The sequence below is a fragment of the Musca autumnalis genome, unplaced genomic scaffold (genome assembly GCF_047663935.1).
Source record: "Musca autumnalis isolate F117 unplaced genomic scaffold, ASM4766393v1 scaffold_4, whole genome shotgun sequence".
NCBI classification, from domain to species: domain Eukaryota; kingdom Metazoa; phylum Arthropoda; class Insecta; order Diptera; family Muscidae; genus Musca; species Musca autumnalis.
In genome coordinates this window covers 211,323,251-211,343,126 of record NW_027411977.1, presented here as the reverse complement: position 1 = coordinate 211,343,126, position 19,876 = coordinate 211,323,251, and the positions used below count along the sequence as shown (strand labels likewise).

The 19,876-nt window shown below is 37.4% G+C and overlaps 1 protein-coding gene across 3 annotated transcripts; it reads right to left on the bottom strand.

The window, feature by feature from the left end:
• Window positions 1-3,078: 3,078 nt before the first annotated feature.
• On the bottom strand, window positions 3,079-19,224 carry yps (Y-box binding protein ypsilon schachtel). 3 transcript variants are annotated; one of them, XM_073984661.1, is made up of 5 exons: window positions 19,108-19,224; window positions 18,116-18,578; window positions 15,911-16,654; window positions 11,698-11,795; window positions 3,079-4,232 (listed from the first exon to the last, which is right to left on the bottom strand). In XM_073984661.1, exons 2-5 carry the CDS (start codon window positions 18,225-18,227, stop codon window positions 4,182-4,184), a joined length of 1,005 nt encoding a protein of 334 aa, XP_073840762.1. In that variant the 5' UTR covers window positions 18,228-18,578; window positions 19,108-19,224; the 3' UTR covers window positions 3,079-4,181. The 3 variants fall into 3 exon arrangements, 2 of the variants coding, with proteins under 2 accessions (XP_073840762.1, XP_073840761.1); XM_073984660.1 differs by having other exon boundaries at window positions 18,116-18,700; window positions 19,108-19,210; XR_012412706.1 differs by lacking the exons at window positions 3,079-4,232; window positions 11,698-11,795; window positions 19,108-19,224 and adding an exon at window positions 13,271-15,186 and having other exon boundaries at window positions 15,249-16,654; window positions 18,116-18,582.
• Window positions 19,225-19,876: the final 652 nt, after the last annotated feature.

Below are 19,876 nucleotides of genomic sequence, written 5' to 3'. Positions count from 1 at the left end.
TATTGCAAAATGTTTCATTAAAGTTCGTTTTGTGCCACAAAAATAATCATTTCGACAGCAGATTTGTGGCGGGCAAAAACTCGCAAGATTCCACTCGAAAGTGCATTCGCCGTAATCCAAATACTGAAAATATCGATCGAAATAACTCGATCACGTATGCGAGAATTAGGCCCCAGGGGAAAATGATCGGACCATATCTTATCTTCCACTTTGAATTCCTCGACAATACCGAGTGTTTCTATCGTTACAGAGCATATATCAATAACGGAATTACCATTCCTATTCACAAAGGTGAAATTGCTCTCCTCATCACCGGAAATTCTTCCATTTAAAACAACCAAACCGTTATCATTGCAGAATTATATATACAGTTAGGCAAGAAAAGTATTGCAAAAACCAAAATTGTAGAAAATTTCATATTAATTGTTCGTTTATGGCAACAAATTATGTAAAAACTATACGATTTTTTGTGCAAATATCTTGCTATAGGTACTTACAACAATATTCCGTCAAAATATGCAAAGGTTATTTGCGACTTATAACAAACACGGTTAAAAATAAGAATTAACTACTACTTGGGGGTGACAATAAAAGTATTGCAAAGGGAAAATCAGTACTATAAAACTATAAAATTTTTGCAAATTTTTGCGGTCATTATGCATTTTTATGACTTTTGCGGCTAATAATAGAATAACAGTATTGAATGTAATAAAGTTCAGTGATAAAAAATGCCGTCCTGGAGGGTCTTCAGACAGGTAAAAAACGCATGGGACCATATTAACAATAATCCATGACGAATAGGCCACAGGCAAGTAGGCAAAGAATGAATATTTGACTTAAAATGTATTGTAGGATAATGGAACAATGCAAAACAGTCCGATTTTGGCTTTGAGAAAATGGAAATACCTCTGGAAAGTATATGGAAAAAATTTACACCAGTGTAGTATTTTGGAACGACCTACGACAGAGCACTATTTCGTCTCCCAATGGTATTGATATGATTTATTTTTTGCTAAGTGGATAGATATTATCCTCTGCTATCATAATAAATCCAAAAAATTGCGCCAAATCCAATAAAACACATCAAATATGGAAATTAAACCGCTACTGGAGAAGCTGGAATACCGAATATTTGCGTACTATATTTTTTAACATGGAAAATAGTAAGCAAAATTGGGTTCACGGATATAATAATGATTGGGAAGGCATTCCTACTGAAATTATTAAGAAATATTTAATAGTCATTAGTCTGAAAGTCAGAAAAATCGATCCCGAATGCTCAAACAAAGTCAACTACCACCATTCCAAAGACTAGATAATTACATGTTAATCTAATTTGTGTAAATTGCCGATGTAATATAACAACAAAAAACTCTTGAATGCATCGGACCAACATCCTGATATCAACCCTCATAAAATATTTGGGTCCAATTTAACAAAAGGCTCCAAAAACATCCTGCAACGAAGGATCAAGATTTACTAAAAATTGGGAACCAGTATCCTTAGAGTGGAACATACCGAGCCTTATTTTTTGGTTTAACTAAGCTCATTAATGCTCAAATGAATGTCCAAAGTGGATAGGCAATTCATTAAAGAACACATCTTTGGTAATTCTCGAAGAAACCATCGATTTGGTAATTTTTGCAATACTTTTATTGTCACCCCCAAATAGTAGTTAATTCTTATTTTTGACCGTATTTGTTATAAATCGCAAATAACCTTGGCATGTTTTGACGGAATATTGTTGTTAGGACCTATAGCAAGAAATTTGCACAAAAAACCGTATAGTTTTTACATAACTTGTTGCCATAAACGAACAAGAAATATGAAATTTTCTACAATTTTGTTTTTTGCAATACATTTCTTGCCTAACTGTATTTTCTTCCGTTTGCATTACATGTTTTGTCTTTAGAGACTCTGCTGCTATAACAATACTTCTGCATTTCTACGGGCAATACTTGTTCCTCTCCTATGCGGATGTTGTGGTCACCTACGATAATACGGCTGGTTTTGCTATTTTCAACTGCAATCATTAAGTTGTCAAAGTCATCCTTCCAAGTGGCACTTCTTAAATAGACCGGCAATATTTCAAAGGAATATGAATTCAGCTCACATTGGAGAATATCTTGGTTTCCGCTTTTAGACATGTTTGAATCCAACCCTTTCCAAATCTTTGTGCACTCCATATAACTGCCCTCCAATACCCCTTCCTCTAGAACTCATTCTGGAGGCGGCTTTCCAATAACTATTAAAGCTTTTAAATTTTTTGTATAGTTATCTAGATATTTGGCTTCAACGGGTGTTTCAGAGAGATGTATAATATAAAACTTATTTATGTATTCAAAAAACTGGTGGTGAAGACTTTTACTACCTAAACCATGAATGTTATAAATAAAATGTGATTGTCTTTATTTATATTAATAGTACTTCTAGTTGAAGGATTACATATTAAAATGGATAAAAAAAATTATACATCGAATTCTAAGGTGGACCTCTGAACAAATTAAACGTGTAGGAGTAATATTTATAACTGAAATATTAGAGAACAAATTTGATGTAAATAAATTTTGTACATTTTAGAGATATAATGAAATCTCCTCTCCCTCCCCCTCAGGACTAAATTTTAAGAGGTTGTTCCTAATGAAAGAAATATTCTACATCGATTTCCACCCTAGGTTACAGAACAATTCATAGCTGCAAAAGTAACATTTAACAATCGAGTAGCAATAATAATGGAAGCTTATAAACCAAAAAAAATATATGTTGGTATAATTTCGTACATTTCGGAAATGTGCCAAAAACCACATAGGACTACACATTAGGTCGATAGTGTTAATGAAATAAATATTCTACATCAAATTTTAACACAGATAAACATACAAAAGGAATCTATAAAAACAATATTTATATCAAAAAATAGTTCCTTGCAAATAGGTTTTACATTTCTGGCAAAGCATCATTAGAAAAACTGGTAGAGATTCTTAATTTGCCGATTTTAAATTTAATTCAACTTACCTTCAACTTCCCACCAAGTTAATGCATCCCATATTCTACCGTGCACAAATAAAAATTCAGTTGTTTTTCAATTTTTCCAAGAAAAATATTTTTGTTTATTTGCTTCTTTACTTTCTTCTAAAAAAAATGTTCGACATCTCTATACAGAGATGTGGGTGTGTTTGTATAGATAGATTGATGTATAGACGTAATGCGTATATGTGTATTATTGTTGTTGCACTAAGAAAAAATAGTTGTTGGTTGTTTTGGTGAAAAAAAGGAAAAAATATTTTTTTTATAAAAAAACTAAATGTTAATAAAGTCTTGTTGAAAAAAAAATTGTTGTTTTTGTTGTTTAATTTAACATATAAAAATATATTTTTATAGCTAAACAAATAAATAAAACAATAATTTTTTGTAGTTGTTGTTGTTTTGGTAAAGTCTGAACAAAAAATAATAATTATGAAAAATTGAAAAAAAAAAATTCTGGAAATTTTGTTTTTGGATGATTCAAGTAAGGTGTTATAAAATTTCTTTTGTTGTTGTTTAAAGAAATTTTGTTTTAAACAAAAAAATAATAATGATGGTAAATAAATTTTCCAGTTGTTGTTGTTTTTTAGTATAAAAAAGTGATGTTATGGCTCTTACACAAAAAAGTGTTCTTGTTTCTTGGCATTCCAAAGGGAGGGTGGTGTAGGATGTTTGTTTAAATAACAAATTCAATTTCAATTTTTTTGATGCTGTTGTTTAGAAATAATACTGTTTTTCTCTAAATAAAATATATCAGAACTTTCCAGTTTTTTTATCTTTCCAGCCCAAAAATATTTTATTTTTGGGAAAACAATTTTGAATGGAGAAAAACAATTGAAATAAATTTGTTATTCAAATCCCTTGCCAAGGAAGAAACAAGAAGAAGAACACTTAATATATAAATAGCACAAACGAAAAAATACGAGGAAATTGGTTTCAAGGATAATAGGAGGGTTGTTTGTTGTTTGGTTGGTTGGTTTCTTAGTTGTTGTTTTTTGATGTTTTCTTTTTTTGGTTTCTTCCAGTAAAGATGTTTTGTTTGCTAAATTTATATTTTTTTTTTGTAATTTGGATTGATTTTTTGGGTTATGTTGGTTGACTGTTCACACCACCACTGTTGATTTTGTAGGTTATATTAGAGTTGATTCAGCCATGATTTATGCGCTGCTTTCAGTAGTGGTATTTTGAACCTCTTGGCCACCAACATTCTGTACTCAGAGAAGGAGATAGCCAAACAAACAAAGAGTTGTTGTCCCAAAGAGATTTTTGTTTTGATGGTGGTAAAGGAATGCAGTTGGTTGGTTGGTTTTATTGTTGGAATTTGGATTTTGATGGATGGATATTTTTTGATTGATTTCGTTGAATACGTTACAGTTGCAAAACAAACAATTTAAGTAAGAAATAAAAAAAGAAAAGAATGAAATTAAAAATTAGTAAAAAATAATTTTGAAAAATTATCAAAAATTAAAACAAATAGAAAAAATGTGCCACAAAAAATGTGTGTGTGTGTGTGTGTAAACTGTTCCTATGATGATTATCTTTTATCTGTAAAATAACCTTTAAGAGGGTCTTATTTTGGAGGAAGACACCTATAGAGGGTCTTGCATTTGTAAAGGACCCCTTTAGAGGGCCTTATATCTGCAGATGACACCCTAAGAGGCTCTTCTATAGGTAGGCAGACCCATTGAGAGGATCATATATATTAACATAAGACCCCTTTAGAGGGTCTTCCATCTGTTAGAGAGTTTTCTACCTGCTGAAAACCCCTTTAGATGGTCTTCTATTATTAGAAGGCGCCATTGGAGGATCACCAAGATGTAGAAGACCTTTTAAAGGGTCTTCTATATATATAGAACACCCCTTTCAGGGGTCTTCTATCTATAGATCCTTTTAGAAGGATTTCTATCTGTACAAGATCCCTTTAGAGAGTCTTCAATCTGTAGCAGACCTCCCATAGAGGGTATTTTATTTATAGAAGACCACTTTATAGGATTTTCTATCTGTAGAAGACCCCTATAGAAAGTCTTCTACCTGTAGTAGGTCCCTTTAGAAGGTCTTCTTCTGTAGAAGATCCCTTTAGAGGGTCTTATATCAGTAGAAACCCCCTTTAGAGGGTCTCCTATTTGTAGAAGACCCCTTTAGAGGGTCCCCTATCAGTAAAAGACCCCTTTAGAGGGTCTTCTATCCGTAGAAGACTCCTTTAGAAGACCTTCTATATGTAAAAGAACCCTTTAGATGGTCTTCTATCTGTAGAAGACCCCTTTAGAAGACCTTCTATCTGTATAAGAACCCTTTAGACGGCCTTCTATCCGTAGAAGACCCTTTAGAGAATCTTATATCAATAGAAGACATCTCTTTTATTTGTAGAAGACCCCTTTAGAGGGTCTTCTATCTGTGGAAGACCACTTTAGTGGGTCTTCTATCTGTAAAAGACCCCTTTAGAGGGTCTTCTATCCGTAGAAGACCCCTTTAGAAGACCTTCTATATGTAAAAGACCCCTTTAGAGGGTCTTCTATCTGTAGAAAAACCCCTTTAGAGGGTCTTCTATCTGTAGAAGACCCCTTTAGAGGGTCTTCTATCTGTAGAAGACCCCTTTAGAGGGTATAGAACACCCCTTTCAGGGGTCTTCTATCTATAGAAGATCCTTTTAGAAGGATTTCTATCTGTACAAGATCCCTTTAGAGAGTCTTCAATCTGTAGAAGACCTCCCATAGAGGGTATTTTATTTATAGAAGACCACTTTATAGGATTTTCTATCTGTAGAAGACCCCTATAGAAAGTCTTCTACCTGTAGAAGGTCCCTTTAGAAGGTCTTCTTCTGTAGAAGATCCCTTTAGAGGGTCTTATATCAGTAGAAACCCCCTTTAGAGGGTCTCCTATTTGTAGAAGACCCCTTTAGAGGGTCCCCTATCAGTAAAAGACCCCTTTAGAGGGTCTTCTATCCGTAGAAGACTCCTTTAGAAGACCTTCTATATGTAAAAGAACCCTTTAGATGGTCTTCTATCTGTAGAAGACCCCTTTAGAAGACCTTCTATCTGTATAAGAACCCTTTATACGGCCTTCTATCCGTAGAAGACCCCTTTAGAGAATCTTATATCAATAGAAGACATCTCTAGATGATCTTTTATTTGTAGAAGACCCCTTTAGAGGTTCTTCTATCTGTAGAAGACCACTTTAGTGGGTCTTCTATCTGTAAAAGACCCCTTTAGAGGGTCTTCTATCCGTAGAAGACCCCTTTAGAAGACCTTCTATATGTAAAAGACCCCTTTAGAGGGTCTTCTATCTGTAGAAAACCCCTTTAGAGGGTCTTCTATCTGTAGAAGACCCCTTTAGAGGGTCTTCTATCTGTACAAGACCCCTTTAGAAGGTCTGCTATCTGTACAAGACCCCTTTAGGGAGTCTTCTATCTGTACAAGACCCCTACAGAGGGTCTTCTATCCGTAGAAGACCCCTTTAGAAGCCCTTGTATATGTAAAAGACCCCTTTAGAGGGTCTTCTATCTGTAGAAGACCCCTTTAGAGGGTCTTCTATCTGTAGAAGACCCCTTTAGAGGGTCTTCTATCTGTAGAAGACCCCTTTAGAGGGTCTTCTATCTGTACAAGACCCCTTTAGAGGGTCTCCTATCTGTACAAGACCCCTTTAGAGAGTCTCCTATCTGTACAAGACCCCTACAGAGGGTCTTCTATCCGTAGAAGACCCCTTTAGAAGCCCTTGTATATGTAAAAGACCCCTTTAGAGGGTCTTCTATCTGTAGAAGACCCCTTTAGAGGGTCTTCTATCTGTAGAAGACCCCTTTAGAGGGTCTTCTATCTGTACAAGACCCCTTTAGAGGGTCTTCTATCTGTACAAGACCCCTTTAGAGGGTCTTCTATCTGTACAAGACCCCTTTAGAGGGTCTTCTATCTGTACAAGACCCCTTTAGAGGGTCTTCTATCTGTAGAAGACCCCTTTAGAGGGTCTTCTATCTGTACAAGATCCCTTTAGAGGGTCTTATATCAGTAGAAACCCCCTTTAGAGGGTCTCCTATTTGTAGAAGACCCCTTTAGAGGGTCCCCTATCAGTAAAAGACCCCTTTAGAGGGTCTTCTATCCGTAGAAGACTCCTTTAGAAGACCTTCTATATGTAAAAGAACCCTTTAGATGGTCTTCTATCTGTAGAAGACCCCTTTAGAAGACCTTCTATCTGTATAAGAACCCTTTATACGGCCTTCTATCCGTAGAAGACCCCTTTAGAGGGTCTTCTATCTGTAGAAGACCCCTTTAGAGGGTCTTCTATCTGTACACGACCCCTTTAGAGGGTCTTCTATCTGTACAAGACCCCTTTAGAGGGTCTTCTATCTGTACAAGACCCCTTTAGAAGGTCTCCTATTTGTAGAAGACCCCTTTAGAGGGTCCCCTATCAGTAAAAGACCCCTTTAGAGGGTCTTCTATCTGCAGAAGACCCCTTTAGAGGGTCTTCTATCTGTAGAAGACCCCTTTAGAGGGTCTTCTATCTGTAGAAGACCCCTTTAGAGGGTCTTCTATCTGTACAAGACCCCTTTAGAGGGTCTCCTATCTGTACAAGACCCCTTTGGAGAGTCTCCTATCTGTACAAGACCCCTACAGAGGGTCTTCTATCTGTAGAAGACCCCTTTAGAGGGTCTTCTATCTGTAGAAGACCCCTTTAGAGGGTCTTCTATCTGTACAAGACCCCTTTAGAGGGTCTTCTATCTGTAGAAGACCCCTTTAGAGGGTCTTCTATCTGTACAAGACCCCTTTAGAAGGTCTGCTATCTGTACAAGACCCCTTTAGAGGGTCTCCTATCTGTACAAGACCCCTTTAGAGAGTCTCCTATCTGTACAAGACCCCTACAGAGGGTCTTCTATCCGTAGAAGACCCCTTTAGAAGCCCTTGTATATGTAAAAGACCCCTTTAGAGGGTCTTCTATCTGTAGAAAACCCCTTTAGAGGGTCTTCTATCTGTAGAAGACCCCTTTAGAGGGTCTTCTATCTGTAGAAGACCCCTTTAGAGGGTCTTCTATCTGTAGAAGACCCCTTTAGAGGGTCTTCTATCTGTAGAAGACCCCTTTAGAGGGTCTTCTATCTGTACAAGACCCCTTTAGAAGGTCTGCTATCTGTACAAGACCCCTTTAGAGAGTCTCCTATCTGTACAAGACCCCTACAGAGGGTCTTCTATCCGTAGAAGACCCCTTTAGAAGCCCTTGTATATGTAAAAGACCCCTTTAGAGGGTCTTCTATCTGTAGAAAACCCCTTTAGAGGGTCTTCTATCTGTAGAATACCCCTTTAGAGGGTCTTCTATCTGTAGAAGAACCCTTTAGAGGGTCTTCTATCTGTAGAAGACCCCTTTAGAGGGTCTTCTATCTGTACAAGACCCCTTTAGAGGGTCTCCTATCTGTACAAGACCCCTTTAGAGAGTCTCCTATCTGTACAAGACCCATACAGAGGGTCTTCTATCCGTAGAAGACCCCTTTAGAAGCCCTTGTATATGTAAAAGACCCCTTTAGAGGGTCTTCTATCTGTAGAAGACCCCTTTAGAGGGTCTTCTATCTGTACAAGACCCCTTTAGAGGGTCTTCTATCTGTACAAGACCCCTTTAGAGGGTCTTCTATCTGTACAAGACCCCTTTAGAGGGTCTTCTATCTATACAAGACCCCTTTAGAGGGTCTTCTATCTGTAGAAGACCCCTTTAGAGGGTCTTCTATCTGTAGAAGACCCCTTTAGAGGGTCTTCTATCTGTAGAAGACCCCTTTAGAGGGTCTTCTATCTGTAGAAGACCCCTTTAGAGGGTCTTCTATCTGTAGAAGACCCCTTTAGAGGGTCTTCTATCTGTAGAAGACCCCTTTAGAGAATCTTATATCAATAGAAGACACCTTTAGATGGTCTTATATCAGTAGAAGCCCCCTTTAAAGGGTCTTATATCAGTAGAAGCCCGCTTTAGAGGGTCTTCTATTTGTAGAAGATCCCTTTAGAGGGTCTTATATCAGTAGAAACCCCCTTTAGAGGGTCTCTATTTGTAGAAGACCCCTTTAGAGTGTCTCCAATTTGTAGAAGACCCCTTTAGAGGGTCTCCTATTTGTAGAGTACCCCTTTAGAGGGTCTTCTATCCGTAGAATACCCCTTTATAGAATCTTATATCAATAGAAGACCCCTTTAGATGATATTTTATTTGTAGAAGACCCAATTAAAAGACCTTCTATCCGTAGAAGACCCCTTTCGAGAATCTTATATCAATAGAAGACCCCTTTCGAGAATCTTATATCAATAGAAGACCCCTTTAGATGATGTTTTATTTGTAGAAGACCCCTTTAGAGGATCTTATATCAGTAGAAACCCCCTTTAGAGGGTCTTCTATTTGTAAAAGACCCATTACAGGGTCTCCTATTTGTAGAAGACCCCTTTAGAGGGTCTCCTATTTGTAGAAGACCCCTTTAGAGGGTCTCGTATTTGTAGAAGACCCCTTTAGAAGACCTTATATCTATAAAAGACCCCTTTAGATGGTCTTATATCAGTAGAAGCCCCCTTTAGGGGGTCTTATATCAGTAGAAGCCCCCTTTAGAGGGTCTTCTATTTGTAGAAGACCCCTTTAGAGGGTCTTCTATTTGTAGAAGACCCCTTTAGAGGGTCTTCTATTTGTAGAAGACCCCTTTAGAGGGTCTTCTATTTGTAGAAAACCCCTTTAGAGGGTCTTCTATTTGTAGAAAACCCCTTTAGAGGGTCTTCTATTTGTAGAAGCCCCCTTCAGAGGGTCTTCTATTTGTATAAGACCCCTTTAGAGGGTCTTCTATCCGTAGAAGACCTCTTTAGAAGACCTTCTATCTGTAAAAGACTCCTTTAGAAGACCTTCTATCTGTAAAAGACTCCTTTAGAAGGTAAAATACCCATTTACCCATCTGTAGAAACCCCTTTAGAGAATCTTATATCTATAGAAAACCCCTTTAGATGATATTTTATTTGTAGAAGAACCCTTTAGCAGACCTTCTATCTGTAAAAGACTCCTTTAGAAGGTCTTCTATCTGTAAAAGACCCCTTTAGAGGGTCTTATATCAGTAGAAGCCCCCTTTAGAGGATCTTCTTCTTGTAGAGAACCCTTCTATAAGAATCTTCTAACTGTAGAAAACTTCTTTAGAAGATCTTTTATCTGCAGAAGACGCCTTTCGAGGATCACCTTGATGTAGAAGACCTTCTAAAGGGCCTTCTATCTATAGAACACACCTTTGGAGGGTCTTCTATCCGTAGAAGCCCCCTTTAGATGTTCATATATCAATGAATGATCCCTTTAGAGGGTCTTCAATCTGTAGAAAACCTCTATGTAGGGTATTTTATTTGTAGAAGACCCCTTTAGTGGGTCTTCTACCTTTTAGAGGGTCTTCTACCTGTAGAAGATCCTTTAGAGAGTCTCCTACCTGTAGAAGACACCCTAGTTTTCTATCGCTAAAAGAATACTTTAGAGGGTCTTATATCTGCAGAAGACTCCTAAGAGGCTCTTTTATCGGTAGGAGACCCCTATAAAGTGTCATCTTTAAAGGACCTTCAACTGTAGAAGACCCACCCCTAGAGACCCTTCTATCAGTAGAAGACCTTCTAGAAGTCGTCTATTTATAGAAGACCCCTTATTATGACCTTCTATCTGTAGCACCCTCCTAAGATGGTCTTCTGTATGTAAAAACCCCTTCAGAGGAACTTCAATCTGTAGAAGACTTGTTTATATCGTCTTCTATCTGTAGAATATACCTTTTGGGGTTGTCTTCTATCTGTAGAAGATACCTTTAGAGGATCTTCTAACAATAAAATTACCTCCGTATAGCGTCTTCTATTTGTAGAAGGCCTTTTAACAGTCTCGTCTATTTACATAAGACCCCTTATTATGGTAGAATTTATTCTTTAATTGTCGCCACTTATGTATCATATCTGAAGACACATTTTTGGAGGCACATAAGTTGTATAAATGGTGTTAATTAGTAGCATGGTTAGTAGGCAAGAGTGTTAGTAATAATGAGGAAATAATAAATAACAAAAAAAGCGTAATAAATTAATAAAATGAAATTCCATTCGGGGTATTTATGATTGTGGAAGGGGTAGGGGTGGAAGGGCAGTTGTAGCTAGTGGCTGCTGTTTCCATAGTCATTAAAAAATTAGCAATAAAGTACTCCCCAGAATTTGGTATGTTTTTTGTTTCGTTTCATTATGAATGAATTTTATTCTCTTGAAATGTCATGTGTATTTTTTTTTGTAATAAATAATTCGCAGTCATTTTACAATAAATTATGTTGTTGATGTTGCTGATTTTTATTAATATTAAATGTTGACGTTGTTGTTGTTATTATTATTAGTAGTAGTTGTTGAAGTTAATACTAAAAGAAAGATGACAAAGACATTTGAATGTTGTCATCAATGTTTTTTTTCTTTGTGGAAAAGCAGACTTTTAAATGCTTATGTTTGCACTCTGTAGAATGATGTGAAGGGGAGGAGGTGGGGTGGTATCGCAATCCACACTCATTAGCTGTGTTATCCATTAGATTCGCGTATGTATGTATAAATATTTAGTATTTATTAATTTGTCAATGCGTATGATGCGTTTCTTTTTGACTGCTTTTCGTGTTTTAGTAGTAGATGTTTAGTAGTATTTTATGATGTTGTTGTTATTTTCTTTTTTCCCATTTTGTTTTTAGTTTACCTGTTGTTGTTGATTGTTTTGTCCTCCGCCGTTATTGGGTTTTCTGTTATTTGGACGGCGTGGACGACTGTTGCGTCGGGGACCTTGTCCACCTTGGCCTAGAAGAAGAAAATGAAGGAAAGAGAATTTAAGACAAGTTTCGTAAAAAAAAATAATTTGAAACTATGTATTCCGAAATTTTCAAAAATGTATTTTAAAATTCTAAAAATTTCATTTGATAAACCTCCATAAAAAACTTTTATAAATCCAATTTTATTATCGTCGGAAGACTTTTAAAATTTCACTTTTACTGTCGCCTAAAAATCTTTCAAAATCTAAATAAAATCATCGTTTCTTGTCGTCAATGGAGGATCCCCAAAGAAATATTTACTCCTTGAAATCTTGTTAAAATATCAATTTCACTGGCCTAGAAGATCTCGTTAGAGGACCATCTATCTACAGAAGATATTTTCACAGTGCTTTTTATCTGTAGAACACTTCTTCAGAGTGTCTTCTATATGTACAAGACCTCTTCAGAGGGTCTTCTATTTGTAGAAGACCTCTTCAGAGGGTCCTCTATTTGTAGAAGACCTCTTCAGAGGGTCATCTATATGTAGAAGACCTTTTCAGAGGGTCTTCTATATGTAGAAGGCCTCTTCAGAGGGTCTTCTATATGTAGAAGGCCTCTTCAGAAGGTCTTCTATACGTAGAATACCTCTTCAGAAGGTCTTCTATATGTAGAAGACCTCTTCAGAGGGTCTTCTATATGTAGAAGGCCTCTTCAGAGGGTCTTCTATATTTAGAACACTTCTTCAGAGTGTCTTCTATATGTACAAGACCTCTGCAGAGGGTCTTCTATATACAGAAGGCCTCTTCAGAGGGTCTTCTATATTTAGAACACTTCTTCAGAGTGTCTTCTATATGTACAAGACCTCTTCAGAGGGTCTTCAATATGTAGAAGACCTCTTCAGAGGGTCTTCTATTTGTAGAAGACCTCTTCAGAGGGTCTTCAGAAGGTCTTCTATATGTAGAAGACCTCTTCAGAGGGTTTTCTATGTTTAGAACACTTCTTCAGAGGGTCTTCTATGTTTAGAACACTTCTTCAGAGGGTCTTCTATTTGTAGAAGACCTCTTCAGACGGTCTTTTATTTGTAGAAGACCTCTTCAGAGGGTCTTCTGTATGTAGAAGACCTCTTCAGAGGGTCTTCTATATGTAGAAGGCCTCTTCAGAGGGTCTTCTATGTTTAGAACACTTCTTCAGAGTGTCTTCTATATGTAGAATACCTCTTCAGAGGGTCTTCTATTTGTAGAAGACCTCTTCAGAGGGTCTTCTGTATGTAGAAGACTTCTTCAGAGTGTCCTCTATATGTAGAAGACTTCTTCAGAGTGTCTTCTATATGTAGAATACCTCTTCAGAGGGTCTTCTATATGTAGAAGAGCTCTTCAGAGGGTCTTCTATTTGTAGAAGACCTCTTCAGAGGGTCTTCTGTATGTAGAAGACTTCTTCAGAGTGTCTTCTATATGTAGAAGACCTCTTCAGAAGGTCTTCTTTATGTAGAAGACTTCTTCAGAGTGTCTTCTATATGTAGAAGACCTTTTCAGAGGGTCTTCTATGTTTAGAGCACTTCTTCAGAGGGTCTTCTATTTGCAGAAGACCTCTTCAGACGGTCTTCTATTTGTAGAAGACCTCTTCAGAGGGTCTTCTATTTGTAGAAGACCTCTTCAGAGGGTCTTCTGTATGTAGAAGACTTCTTCAGAGTGTCTTCTATATGTAGAAGACTTCTTCAGAGTGTCTTCTATATGTAGAATACCTCTTCAGAGGGTCTTCTATTTGTAGAAGACCTCTTCAGAGGATCTTCTATATGCAGAGGATCTCTTCAGAGGGTCTTGTATATGTACAAGACTTCTTCAGAGTGTCTTCTATATGTAGAAGACCTCTTCAGAGGGTCTTCTATTTGTAGATGACATCTTCAGAGGGTCTTCTATATGTACAAGACCTCTTCAGAGGGTCTTCTATTTGCAGAAGACCTCTTCAGAGAGTCTTCTATATGTAGAAGGCCTCTTCAGAGGGTCTTCTATATTTAGAACACTTCTTCAGAGTGTCTTCTATATGTACAAGACCTCTTCAGAGGGTCTTCTACATTTAGAACACTTCTTCAGAGTGTCTTCTATATGTAGAAGGCCTCTTCAGAGGGTCTTCTATATGTATAAGACCTATTCAGAGGGTCTTCTATACGTAGAAGACCTCTTCGGAGGGTTTTCTATATCTCCCACATATCTTTTCAGAGGTTATAAAATCCCCTTGGAGATTATTTTATCTGTGGAAGACCTGCTATTTATAGAAGACCGCTTTGGAGGACTTCTAGGCCTCTTCAGAGGGACTTACATCTGTAGAAGACCACCTGAATGCTCTCCTATCTATAGATGATCTGCCTAGAGGTTCTTCTCTCTGTATAAGACCCCTTTTGACTGTCTTCTATCTGTATAAGACCCCTTTTGACAGTCTTCTATCTGCATAAGACCCCTTTACAGGGTCTTCTACATGTATAAGACCCCTTTACAGGGTCTTCTACATGTATAAGACCCCTATAGAGGCCTTTGTAGGAGAGCCGTTTAGAGGATCTTCTATCTGTATAAGAAGGGTGTATTGTGTCCTTTAGAGGAACCTTCCATCAGTAGAAGACTCCTTTTGATGGGCTTCTAACTGTAGAAGACCTTTTTAGAGAATTTTTTGTACGTAAATGACCAGACTTTACTTGACTCCTTTAAACGGTCTTCAATCCTTAAAAATCCCTTTAGAGAATCTTCTAACTGGCCCCGATGGTAGGCCCTAATTTTATAGTAGATTCTTTTAGGTCTTTCATCTTTAAAATTTCCTTTTATAGAATCTTTTATATGTCGAAGACACCCCTAGGACTTTTCTATCTGTAGACGCCCTTTTTAGAGGATCTATACGTTGAAGATATTTTTGGAGGCAATTTTGGGACCTCTTTATACCGTCTCCAATCCTAAAAAGAATTGCTTTAGAATATCTTCTATCTGCAGAAGATAGTCCTATATCTATTAAAGCCCCCTTTAAAAAGTCCTATATTTATAAAATGTTCCTTCGGAGGATTTTCCATATTTAGATGATACCTTGATAGTGTCTTCCATCTGTAGAAAATCCTCTTGGAGGTTGTTCGGTCTTTTGACAGTATTTTTCTACGTTTAGAAGACCTCTTCCATCCCTTTATAGTACCTTCTGTTTACAGAAAAACTTTTTATTGGTCCTATCTATATCTTTAGAAAATAGCTTTAAGGGTTCTTCTATATTTAGAACAAGATTTTAGAGTATCTTCTACCTTTAGAAATCCTTTTAGGAGGGTCTTCTACCTTTAGAAACCCCATTTATTTAGAAGTTTTTAGAGTATCTTCTATCTTCGGAATCCCTTTTATAAGGGTCTTCTATCATTGGAAACTCTTTAAAGATTGTCTCCTATCTTTTGAAATACTTTTAAGAGGGTCTTCTAACTTTATAAGCCTTTTTAAGAGGTTCTTCTATCATTGGAAACCCTTTTATGAGAGTCTTCTACCTTTAGAAGAATTCATTAGAGAATCTTCAAACGTAGAATTTCCCTTTAGACGGTCCTCTATCTGTAGACCCCTTTAGAGTGTCTTCTATCCATGGAAACCCCCTTTAGAGAATCTTCAATTTGTATAAAGCCCCTTTAGAAGTTTTTCGTTCGGTAGAAAACTTAACGAAGATTTGATGAACTTCTGGGGAGCTCTAAAAAGATCACAAACTCCAAGCCCTGAACTATTTTTTCGGCGGCACCTGGTAGAAAAAAATCCCTGAAACAAAGAGTGCAATAAGTAGCCGGTATTCGGAGTTTAAATTTCTTTTGCAAAATTTACACTCAAACTTGAGCCTCAACTGAAGTTTGAAGGCTTTCCCCAAAACTTTGAAAAGTTTACGTTTCCAGGACAAAAGCTGTACTACCTTTGCTAATAATATGCACTTCTCCTGTAAAGTGTCCCTAATAAGCAGTTCAAGGGAACTGGATTTTTTATCATGTCCATAGAAGTTTCCACCTTAATAGATGTACCTCATCGTCATCAGCACACCAAGACCTATCTCCGGTAAAAAATGCATATGTGTCCGAATGGTCCATCTAAACTATACTTAACCCAAAGCGAGCAAGGCGAAAGAGGGAAATCTAATATGAAAAAAATATTTAACTCTAAACACACGTACCTTGTTGTTGCCCACCTTGACCACCGTCATTACGTGGGCCACCACGTGGTCCACCACCGCCGCGACCATTAAAATTACGACGGAAGAAACGTCTTTGTGGACCTCCACGGCGCATTTGGCCGCCTTGACCATCGCCGCCCCTATGATTAGGATCAGCGTTCTGATCGTGACCGCCATCGCCGCCCATACCACCATCACCGCCACTAACTGGACGTCGTTGACTTTGATTGCGTGGATAGTAGGACCTAAAGCGTCCACCACGTCCACCACGACGAGGTCCGCCACCGCCACTAGTACCCCGTCTGAAATTGCGTTGTTGCCTAATGGGTTGTAGTTGTTCGCCACCATCGCCATGATTACCACCGTCATGATCATGTTGTTGTTGTTGCTGCTGTTGTTGTTGACCGTCTTGTTGATTTTGTTGTTGATCACCACCTTGACGGCGACGATTACGTCTCCATGGCATATTACGATTACGACGTTGTTTATCGGCAGCAAATTGACTACCTCGTACTGGTTCACCCGATGGACCAGTTACATTGGCCGCCTCATTACCTTTCTCGCCGATGACAACATCGAATTCGACAACTTCACCATCGCCAACGGAACGTACGGCTTTTTTGGGATTATTTTTGATGATAGCACTTTGATGGACAAACACATCTTCTTTAGTGTCGTCACGATTAATAAAACCGTAGCCGCTTTTAACATTGAACCATTTTACGGTGCCGGTAACCTTGGTAGCTGGAAAAAAGAGAGGAAGAAGGGGAGGTTATTATTTATGAGGAAAAAAATTGATAAATAAAATTGAATGGTGTGCTAATGGCAAGTCAAGGAGATAAGGGTTAGAAGAAACTATTAGTCATTCGAAAAAGTAATCAAGAGCTAGATTGTTTGAAATGTGTACTTCCCCGAAAAACAGGAAAAATTATTGACTTTAATTGTAACAAAACAAATCGGGAACTCCTTTACCGACCCAACGCAGAAAATTATGAAAAAATTATCACAGATAATGCTTTTTATCCCGATTCCAACTATGTATTGCTTTTGTTTCGGAAATGTTTACTTCCCGAGATATGGGCATCAAAAGATCCACAAAGGTTCTAACCTATTTTTCTCGAAATGGCCGGCCGAAGGCCGGGATTTAGGACTTTCTCCTATGGACAGCTGCAAGTTCCGCAACAAATGCAATACATGGTTGAAATCGGGATAAAAAGGACTATCTGTGGTAACTTTTTCATAATTTTCTGAGGTGGGTCGGTAAAGGAAATATAGGCCACAAATCCCCATTTCCCAAACACAATTTATTGCCAACAATCTGGCACCTCTTTGAATCAGTGCACACATTAAAAACAATCTACCGAAATTGCGCGAACAAATAAATATCGAAAAACAAATGGCTGGTTGGCATATCAAATAAAAGGAAAACGTGGAAAAGTGAACGGAACCACCAAGGAAATTTAATAACAAAAATGCCACACATAGTTGGCTTTGTTGTATGTATGCATGTTTGTCCATTTGGTTATATTGTGAAAACCATATTATGCATCAGCAGTGAGGCGGCGCATAAAATATGCGGTGGTGATGAGCGACGAGCGCCAAAAGTGGGTTGAGTATTTCAATTCATTTATAAAGGCATACAGTAGACAACAATGAAATGAAAAAAGGGCCACCAAGGAGATGGTGGTAGGGAGGAGGGAGGCTGGGAAGCAGCATAACATACACAGTTTGAAAATACACACAAAAAAGTGAGGGAAAATTTACATTTATTCTGCATTTGTTCGTTGTCTGCGGTTTCTATTTTTTTGGGGTCGGTCGCACAAAAAACCGGTGTATTAAGTTTGCTTGGCTATGCTTTGATTTGATGTTGTTGCAATTGTTTTTTTTTCTTGTCGTGTAGGTAGGTAGTGGAAGAAGGAAAATCTATAAGAAAAACACAATTCAGTGTGTAGCAGCACACACCGGTGTTGTTTTACAAAATGGCGGCCAATAAAAATGTATTTTTAAGCACAAGAAATGTGTGTCCATCCGTCCATCCATGTGAAAAAAGCTTCAGCCACATGTGGCGGACGGACAAGCAAATTGTGTGTCAGCCATCAGCAAGTAATTTTAATTAAATTATTGTGTTTACCAAAAAAGAAGACCAACCAACATGCCATTCTTCTCTAGTAAGAAAATAAAAAAAAATCTATTCTATGTACTCACCAATAACTTCCTTTACTGGTGGCGGCTGTTTTTGTTGAGCAGCATCACCTTGTGGGGAGTCTTGAGGCTGCTGTTGTTGTTGCTGCTGCTCTTGGAGCTTCGAGTCTTCCATTTTTTGTTCTTCTTTCTTTTTACCTTAAGATGTTTCTAACACAAAAATTCTATTTTCTTCCAGAAGAAAGCTGACAAAAGTCGTCGCGTTTTTCGCCTTGATTTTACCGACCACAATTTCTAGCTTTTCTTTTGGCAAACAAATTTGCTTCAGTTCTTCTTTGTTCTAGATGGTGTTATCTTTTTGTTATATTTGGGGACTCATTCAACTACTCCGTTCTTATATTTTGAGTGATGGATGGTAAAAATCACTCCCAAATCCTTTGAGCTGGTGCGTGCTAGATGTTCTTCTTGTTTCCACTTTCAGATCTTGAATGATTTTTTTTTCGACATTTTGATAAAATGGCGAAAGCTAAATGTCATTATTTTGACAGTTCGACGAAGGGTTGTAAAAAGGGGTAGTAGTAGTAGTTTTTTTGCAGATTTGCAATGGGTGGCACATCCGGCAGAATCAAAAAAATTATATGAAACGCCCTGTCATTTATTGTTTTGGCGACTCGTTTAGTCCCGGGCCACACTAGAGTAATTTCAATGAAATTTTGACATGAAACTTTTTATTTTTTGGAAAAAACATAATTTCAAGAAACTATTGTACACGATTTCATGTGTTCTGCAATTTTGCTTTGTTGCAATATTCGTATGAAACAAAAAATCGTTTTATTTTATCTTCATGTCAAAATTTCATTGAAATTATTCTTAGTGTGGCCCGGGACCATGGTACAATTAGAAAGGTAGATGCCTCAGCCCAGCTGATCGAATCTAAAACGTCAAAAAACTATGAATTCGCCATGTAAAATCAAAACAAAAAACCATATGATTCGGTAAGTAAGAGATAGCATGTCTACACTTTATAGACTCATTTGGGGACTCATTCAACTAACTCCGTTCTTATATTTTGAGTGATGGATGGTAAAAATCACTCCCAAATCCTTTGAGCTGGTGCGTGCTAGATGTTCTTCTTGTTTCCACTTTCAGATCTTGAATGATTTTTTTTCGACATTTTGATAAAATGGCGAAAGCTAAATGTCATTATTTTGACAGTTCGACGAAGGGTTGTAAAAAGGGGTAGTAGTAGTAGTTTTTTTGCAGATTTGCAATGGGTGGCACATCCGGCAGAATCAAAAAAATTATATGAAACGCCCTGTCATTTATTGTTTTGGCGACTCGTTTAGTCCCGGGCCACACTAGAGTAATTTCAATGAAATTTTGACATGAAACTTTTTATTTTTTGGAAAAAAACATAATTTCAAGAAACTATTGTACACGATTTCATGTGTTCTGCAATTTTGCTTTGTTGCAATATTCGTATGAAACAAAAAATCGTTTTATTTTATCTTCATGTCAAAATTTCATTGAAATTATTCTTAGTGTGGCCCGGGACCATGGTACAATTAGAAAGGTAGATGCCTCAGCCCAGCTGATCGAATCTAAAACGTCAAAAAACTATGAATTCGCCATGTAAAATCAAAACAAAAAACCATATGATTCGGTAAGTAAGAGATAGCATGTCTACACTTTATAGACTCATTTGGGGACTCATTCAACTAACTCCGTTCTTATATTTTGAGTGATGGATGGTAAAAATCACTCCCAAATCCTTTGAGCTGGTGCGTGCTAGATGTTCTTCTTGTTTCCACTTTCAGATCTTGA